General features: G+C 35.1%; 1 protein-coding gene across 1 annotated transcript; it reads left to right on the top strand.

Moving 5' to 3' along the window:
- Positions 1–2,791: 2,791 nt before the first annotated feature.
- Positions 2,792–6,935, top strand: LOC141643809 (prohibitin-3, mitochondrial-like). The gene is made up of 3 exons (XM_074453124.1): positions 2,792–3,386; positions 4,556–4,919; positions 6,653–6,935. The coding sequence occupies exons 1-2, from the start codon at positions 2,899–2,901 to the stop codon at positions 4,911–4,913; spliced, it is 846 nt and encodes a 281-aa protein (XP_074309225.1). The 5' UTR covers positions 2,792–2,898; the 3' UTR covers positions 4,914–4,919; positions 6,653–6,935.
- The last annotated feature ends 1,846 nt before the right edge of the window (positions 6,936–8,781 follow it).

Below are 8,781 nucleotides of genomic sequence, written 5' to 3'. Positions count from 1 at the left end.
TTGTTGATGAACTTTGGAGTTGTTAGTTTGAAAGATTAATTAGGGGTTGGAGATTGTTTTAGCAGTTAGGGTTTGAAGATAGTGAGATAATGGAATGTTGGTTGAGATAAAGTATGTATTTATACTAAGTAATGTGTCCTTTGAGTTGTTTTTTAATTAATATAATATATGCATGTTTAGAAAGTTGTGCCATAATCATCATATCTCCCTGCTTCAAATCTAATGTAAACCCTTCTCATTCCATATATTGTCTATTCATATGCACAGTACAGGGATGGCAGTAATAATGCATGCATCGGAATTATAACGGGCCCCGTAATTATGAATGCATCTAGTAATATTTAATTTAATTTTTTTTTTATTTTGTAAAAACAAACAACAACGGTTATGTAGATACAACCCGTTGTCTTTAGTTATAACGACGGTTCCTTGTAAATTAACCGTTGTTATAACTTTCCCACCAAAATTGAGTCACACTTTCAACAACGGGTTTTGATACTTAAAACCGTTGTTAATAGTTTTAACAACGGGTTGCTTAAGAAAACCAACCGTTGTTAAAACCTTTAACAACGGACGCTTTAACAACGTCCACTATTTTATATAACAACGGTTTTTAGCCGTTGTTATAGCCTGTATCTGTAGTAGTGATCATGGGGTTCTAAACATCTCTCTTATGCTGACAAGCTTGCTCTTATAAAACATGTTCTTACCAGTTTGCACTCTTATTGGGCTAGTATATTCCTTATCCCCAATGGAGTTATGACTATAATTGATTCAATTTGCAGAAATTTCCTTTGGGGATGGAAAGATTTCTACATGAGAGCACCCAATGTACACTGGGATAAATGTTGCAGTCCTAAAGAAGAGGTGTGGTTTGGGTATAAGAGCATCCGCAAAGGTGGGGAGGTGCCTTCCCATATGTACTCTCTCTCCTCAAATGGGGAGCCTCATTATTACACACACTTCTCCTTAATTAGAGGCTCCACCATTTGTAGGGGAGGTTCCCATATGAAAAAGTGGGCCAAGTTCTATTAAAAAGGGGGCCAAATATATTCATGTGAGATCTTGTTTGATTCGTCTTTACGAGTACATTAAAAATATCGAACTTTTATAATTTTTGCAAATACGTAGTTAACGATATTTACCGCGTAAAACACGCGTTGGCAAATGTGAAAAAGTAAAGTGGTAAAGTGGAGTTGAAATGGGGAACCCCATTGTTGCAAAGATGTAGTTATGAAACACAAATTCTCATTGAAGACATGACATATCCGTCACAAGCTGAAGACGGATACCATTTTACCTCACAATGTACCCACTTTTTCTCTCTCTGCAACACTATTCATGTGGTCCCCTTTCTCCACTAACCCATTTTGTTACCATTTTATCTCACAAAATATCCGTCACAAATGGTAACCCGTCACAAGGGAGACCAGTTAGTTATGAAATGAGGAGGGTAAATGAAAAAGTTAGTGGAAATTAGGTGGACGAATAAGAAAAAGAAAGAGAAAATATGGGGAGCCCCATTGTTGCGGATGCTCTAAAAGCTTTTAAGATTTGGAACAAAGCAATGTTGGGAAAATACATATGGGGCTTGCTAACAAAAAAGATCATCTTTGGGTCAAATGGATTAATCATGTGTATATGAAGGATACCCATTGGACCAACTACTCCCCTAATTCTGAATGTAGTTGGTCTTGGAAAAAGATAGCTCACACTATGGTTACCTTTAAGCAAGCCTACACTTAAGACTGTTGGTTAGCTACTGATAAGTCATATACTGTGTCATCTGGCTATCAGTGGTTAAAGCAAGTGCACCCTAGGGTGCAATGGAAACATGTTTGGTGGAGTTCTATGAATATCCCAAAATGGTCTTTCATTTTTGGGGCTGTTTCAACTCCATAGATTTTTTACTAAGGACCGTATGATTCGTATGGGATTTGGACAATATTCTATCTATGTGCTATGTGGTGGTGCTGAAGAGAGTCATGTACATCTTTTCTATCAACGTCCATTCAATGCTCGTTGCATACACAACCTGCAAACTCTGCTCGCAGTTCAATTTCAGCCTGAAAACTTGTGTAGTTAGAGCTCCAATGAAAGACCTAAAAGTCAGCTCAAGAGAAAGATCATTAGTGCTTGTCATGTTGGTATCACTTATGCTATATGACAAGCGAGAAACAAAGCTAGGATTGATTTATGCGTTGGCAGCCCGCGACATACTGTACAACAAACTGTCAAAGCTGCAATTTCCAGATTCAGAGCTAGAAACACTTCAGCACTTACAGTACAGGAGATGGACTGTCTTGCTTAGCTGGCTAGTTCATAATTCTGTAATTTCTATTTTTGTCTCATGTATATCTGTTCTGAACTTCACATGGCCCCTTGATGTAAATTGTTTTTGATATCAATATATACTTACCTTTTACAAAAAAAAATAACACTAAAAAAATGGAACAATTTTACAATTATAGTCCGACTGTAACGTAGGATAATTCTTAACAGTTAACACCCTAGTATAAGAACTACAATCTAAAACTGCTAATTTAATTAAAAAATTGGTCATAAATTGCAAAGAAAAAACAGTAAATACTAAAAAAAAATATTTTCGGATCGGATAAAATATTTAAACGTTTTCATTCTAATATTCATATCCGATCCAAATACCAAAAGTTTCTGATCGGATATTCGATCTAAACTGAACTTTAGGATCGAATATCCGAAAAATTGGATCGGATATTGAATCGGTTCGGTTACTCGGAATTTTTTGGTCAGCCCTAGTTCCAACATCCAAGTATCCAACCATACGATCCAATCTTCACCCCCACCCCAACAAAAACCGATCTATTTCACCATCTCCCCTAAACCCTAAAATTCCTAAAACCCTAAAACTCAACAACAATGGCGGGTAACGCACAACAAGCCGTCTCCGTCCTAACAAACATCGCACGCGTAGCCCTAACCCTAGGTATCGGCACCACCGCCATCAACTCCGCCCTCTACACCGTTGACGGCGGCGAAAAAGCCGTTCTTTTCGACCGTTTTCGCGGTGTACTTGACGAAACCGCCGGCGAAGGGACACATTTCTTGATTCCATGGCTTCAGAAACCCTACATCTTCGATATTCGCACCCGTCCTCATCAGTTCTCCTCGATTTCCGGAACAAAAGATCTTCAGATGGTTAATCTTACACTTAGGGTTCTTTCTCGACCTGATGAAGCGAAATTACCAGTGATTTTTCAGCATCTTGGTACTGAGTATGATGAGAAGGTGTTACCGAGTATCGGTAATGAGGTTTTGAAATCTGTTGTTGCGCAATTTAATGCTGATCAATTGCTTACTGAGAGGCCTAGGGTTTCTGCTCTTGTTAGGGATAGCTTGATTAAGAGGTTGTTTATTCAACTTTGTTGTTTTCGTTGTGTTTTGATTGATTTGACGGATAGCTTGATTAGGTCGTATTGATTTGTTTGTTCGATTGCGATTGAAAAGGTTTTTATTATGTTTTGATTTAGGTTCGGTTCGAGATTATATGATATAATCTGTTATTACTGATGATTTAGGCTATTGATTGATGCATTGATTATGCAGTATTATTTTGTTTGTTTGATTATGATCCAAGAAATTAAGCTACGTTGTGATTTAGGTTTTGTTAAAGAATAGTATCTGATTACTTTGTTTTGCTTTTGATGATTGTTGGTTTCTAAGTCGTATCCGCTTTCAATTGTTAGTTACTGTATTTGATTGTTAGTTTCTAATTTGTATCCGGTTTGTTATGATTGTTGACCCTCTGGTTAGGGATAGCTTGATCAAAAAGAATTTTCTTTCGATTTGATGGTTTTGTTATGTTATGGTTGTTGTGATTGATTGTTCTTTGATAGTGTTTTTATATTTGTTTGATTATGATCAGAAGAGTTGTTTCATGCTATCATTTAGGTTTGGTTAGATACGTTGTTTTTTGTCTTCTAATTGATGATATCTGGTATTTTGGTATGTTTTTGGCGAATTTCATGTTGTCATGTGGTTGCATTTTATAGTTATTACTGATTTGAATCCGGTTTGTTATAATGACTGTTGGTGTGATATAATCATGCTAAGTTGAAATATTAGTCCATGAGCCCTATTGTGTCTTGTTTTTGAGCTGTTCATCCAATTTCTTATGCAAAAGTGGTGTTTGCTTCTACAAAAAGGGTGACTCTCTGCCTGTATGTCAGCTAATGTGTCTTGAGTTGTTGCTTTCTGTATTGTTGCAGTATGTATTACATGTTTTGTTTGGGGTTGATTGCTGCCAGTTCTCCTTTCGTGATAGGTTTTGGCGCTTAGGGCTTTCAGGTTTCTGATGTTATTAATTTATTATAGCATATGCACAGCTTCCAATTGAATGATATTGATCAGTTGCATACTTACGTTTGGTAATTTGATGGTTCTTAGACTGTGATGTGAGGTAATTATGATGCTATTATTATGGATGTGATGAAGGAACTGTATCGAGAATTTTGTATTTTAGTGGACTAATTGGGAATGTTGGGCAGTACTGACTGCATTTTACTTGGAAATGCAGGGCAAAAGATTTCAATATTATGCTTGATGACGTTGCTATCACTCACTTGTCATATGGAAATGAATTCTCAAAGGCAGTGGAACAGAAGCAAGTGGCACAACAGGAGGCAGAAAGGTCAAGGTATGTGGTTATGAAGTCAGAGCAGGAGAAGCGAGCAGCTGTTATAAGGGCAGAAGGAGAAAGTGAAGCTGCCAAGTTGATTTCAGAGGCAACTGCCTCTGCAGGAATGGGTTTGATCGAGTTAAGGAAGATTGAAGCTATGAAGGAGAATGCAGCTACAATGGCAAGGAGTCCTCATGTCACTTATGTTCCTGGAGCAATGAGCATGATTATGGGCATGCCCTCTGCTGGTCGTTAAAAGATGGTAGGTTGCCTTTTCACCCTGTTTATGTTTTTGGGGTTGACTTGCTTAAGAGTTTGGCACCTGTTCTTATACAATACTTTGTCCTTTTTAACCATACAACTCTAATTTATTTGCTTTAGTTGACTTACCCAGAGTATTGTCTATTGCTGTTAGTTTCCTTGTTGAAATAATTTGGCTTGTGTAGTTTTTTTGGTCATAGGTTTGTCTTTAGGTTAGCGGGGAAGTGGCAAATAAGCCCCATACGTTTGGCCCTATGTGCAAATTAGCCCCATAAGTTTCTACTAATGCAAATTAACCCCATTAGTTATAGCCTCTGTGCAATTAAGCCCAATTGGAGATATTTAGGTGAATTTCTCGCCGGAAAAAGATGACAAGACACCGGAAAAATGACTAGGATTAAATCAAATAAAAAAAGCACTTATCAGAGGAGATTCACGAGATTTGTTGTAGACTCGTAGCAGCCTAATTACCAATTTACCTACACATTGATTGTTTCTTCAGTTTTATCAAAACATGACCACAACTAAATAAGGGAACTGAAATCAAAGAGCAAGAGCAAGTCACAAAATCCAAAATCATCACAAAAAGTGATCTTAAATTAGTCGAATTGATTCCCAAATTCTTTCCTAATAAGTTTTTGTTCAGTGGACGACGAAAAACAAAGGTACATATGCAACGCACTGTGTACTCAACGACTCGTATGATTCAAACCAAGCATGAGAAAAGAAAGAATATGACAGCCATCATAATTAACTCTCGTATAAATCAAACCAGTAGATTGTTTACCGTTTTTTTTTTTTTTAATTTAATCCTAGTCATTTTCCGGTGTCTTGTCGTCTTTTTCCGGCGAGAAATTTACCTAAATATCTCTAATTGGGCTTAATTGCACATGGGTATAACTAATGGGGTTAATTTGCACTTGTAAAAAGTTATGGGGCTAATTTGCACATAGTGTCGAACGTATGGGGCTTATTTGCCACTTCCCCGTTTAGGTTAGTTGGGTCTTATTCACCAATTTTTCGTGTTCTAGTTGGCCAGGTTTTCTGTGGTTTGGTCCTTTAGATGAGGTTTTGGGTTGAGCCAGCGTAGCCAGTTCTATCGTGGATCATATCATGTTAATGCCTTTTTACGATACGCTTGCTTTATTGGTATATGCGGAAACTACATCTAGCAAACTTGAAACTTTTGTTACATTTATTGGGCCGATCCTCAAAAGATGATGGTCATTCAATTTTAATTTCTTCCAAAATAATTGACCGACTTCCTATACTAGGAACCTTGGAAAGTTGGAATTATAATCTTCATATATTGCTCTCTATTGAACTTCCCGTACTGTGTAATTTGATATTGTGGTGGACATATCTACTTCAGTTGTAGATCGGGATTATTAACCAGCAAAAAGTTCTATTTCATTCTTCATTAACAATTTAACATGAACCTTATCTGAGAGTGATCAATCTTTTTTGGGTTCGAGGGAGCAGTGTATGATTATTTGCAGTCACCCAGTGCCTCAGATTATGTTTCTAATATGTATTTCTTACAGTAGTGCTTTGTGGTGATTCCTCCAAAGAAATACGAGTATATGCTATCGGCCTATCGTGACATTGATTGCTATTTGTACTGCGCGTTGAATGATAATCATCGTCATTCAATGGGTTTATTATCTATTTGCTTGGTTTTAGTATGCATGTGCCATGGATGAGTATTCTAACACTTTTTGTCTTGAACTGCAGGCATGTGCATCTCAGAATGATGATCTTTTGGGTCAAATAAAGGTTCTCGTCTAAGTTTGTTGCTGAATGGGAATACAAAAGCTGTGATGTTGTGGATGATTTGAAAACAATGGCGAGTTATTCTTGTTTTCTAGGTGGAACAATTTATCGTTCTGACACCTCATTTTGGGGTTGCTTCAATTTTTATTTTGTACGTTTTGGTAACTTTCTCCCGCTGGCAAGGAATTTTGGACAACTGAAGGAAAATGCTTATCGAGTTAGAGATTTAACTCGGTTTCTAAAATGTTCTCGTTGTTTTGAATTTTACGACTTTCTGTGAAAAACCTCATTAGAAAGTGTTTGGAAGTAAATGTACCAATAATATTCAGAAAGTAATTTTGCGGTGCACCTTAGCACAAGAATTGAGCTGAAAATGTTATCAAAAAAAAAAAAAAAAAAAAAAAAAAAACTCCATTGAAACACCTTCAATTGCTTTGTCGCTTATCTTCTCCAGACTAATTGGACTAATTGCAAATGGGTTATGCTCAATCATGGACATGATTTACTCAATCATGGACACAATTGACGATTATACCCTTTAAAAATACCTTCATTTACAATTTTGTTTCACTCCAATTTATCTTCTCAATTTACTCACCTCAACTACGACCAGCTAACCACCGCCACCGACAGCCACCCTGCACTAACCCCCGCCGCCCCTCCCTGTCGGCCAGACCACCTCCTCAGAGTCGCAGTTCCTGAGACCCGCACCTCCCAAACCACCATTGAACCACCCCCTGTGCTGCCACCACTCCCGATCGCAAATGCAGACCTACCAACCTAGAACCGTCCCCACCACATCCAGGCCGCCCACCTTAGAACCACTCGCACCACCTCCGACCTCCGACGTCCGCCTCTACTACCTAGCCACACTTTCCTATATTCTTAATTTTCATTAACCCTAATTTTCCTAAACCATAAATCAATTAAATCTCGCTAATTTGATATACTTAATGCATAATTAATTGAGTTGGAATGTTAGAATCATTGCCTCATGAACTTGAGAATTATAATACATAATTGATTAATTTGAATTCAATTTTGTGAGAGAAATATGGAATTCGTTTTTTTTTTTCCCTTTTTTTGGTTTCTCAGAGGAAGGGCAAAGGAAGGGAAGGGCAGTGGAAGGAAAAATAATGATAAAAAGTACAGGAAAGAGTAAAAGTCGTACTTGAAAGAGCAATGACGATTGCAAATTACCCAAGCGGGCTGAAATTTATCCTCCAATTCTAAGACTCTTGTCGTTACGGACAAAGTACAATCAACCTCCAATCCAAGAGCCCATTTCCCATGTCAGCTAAATAGTTGATGGTCAATTATATAGTTAAGGGTCTTAGCGCATTTTTTGGATTTGAATTGTATGAATCAATTGAATCGAATCAATCGCACTTAATGGAGTGAATCGAATCAACTTAACTTAATGAAGTTTAATCAATCAAATCAACTGATCGATCTCGAATCAAATAATAATAATAATAATAATAATAATAATAATAATAATAAATATTATAATGACAATAATACCAATAATAATAATAAATATTATAATAATATTATTCATTACGAATAATAATATATTAATATAATCTAATAATAATAATCTAATAAGGTATATAAAAAATAAAATAGTAATATAACAATAAATATAGTAATAATAATAATAATAGGTCTAATATAATAACTTATTAATATAATAATATTAAATATAATAATAATAAATATGTGATTAATAATATTAATAATAATGAATATATTAATAAAATAATAAATATAATATAATAACTTATTAATATAATAATAATAATAATAATAATAATAATAATAATAATAATAAATTTGTTATGAATAATATTAATAATAATAATGAACATATTAATAAAATAATAAATATAATATAATAATAATAATAATATTAAATATAAATATAATAATATAAACAATACAAATTAATTATTAATAAATATAATAGTAATATAATAAATATAAAAATAATATAATAATAATAATAGTAATAACAATAGTAAATACATTAATAATAATAATAATAATAATAATAATAAGGGTTATTTAATATAAATACTCTAAACTAT

The sequence above is a fragment of the Silene latifolia genome, chromosome 2 (assembly GCF_048544455.1).
Source record: "Silene latifolia isolate original U9 population chromosome 2, ASM4854445v1, whole genome shotgun sequence".
In the NCBI taxonomy this organism is placed as follows: domain Eukaryota; kingdom Viridiplantae; phylum Streptophyta; class Magnoliopsida; order Caryophyllales; family Caryophyllaceae; genus Silene; species Silene latifolia.
The sequence above is the reverse complement of the archived record's forward strand: the minus strand, read 5'-3'. Positions and strand labels throughout refer to the sequence as shown.

Excerpts from the sequence above, each read along its gene's own strand:
- LOC141643809 (XM_074453124.1), top strand. The coding sequence starts at position 2,899 with ATGGCGGGTAACGCACAACAAGCCGTCTCCGTCCTAACAAACATCGCA. Across the intron at positions 3,387-4,555 it reads AGGGATAGCTTGATTAAGAG|GGCAAAAGATTTCAATATTA; the intron begins GTTGTTTATTCA and ends TTGGAAATGCAG.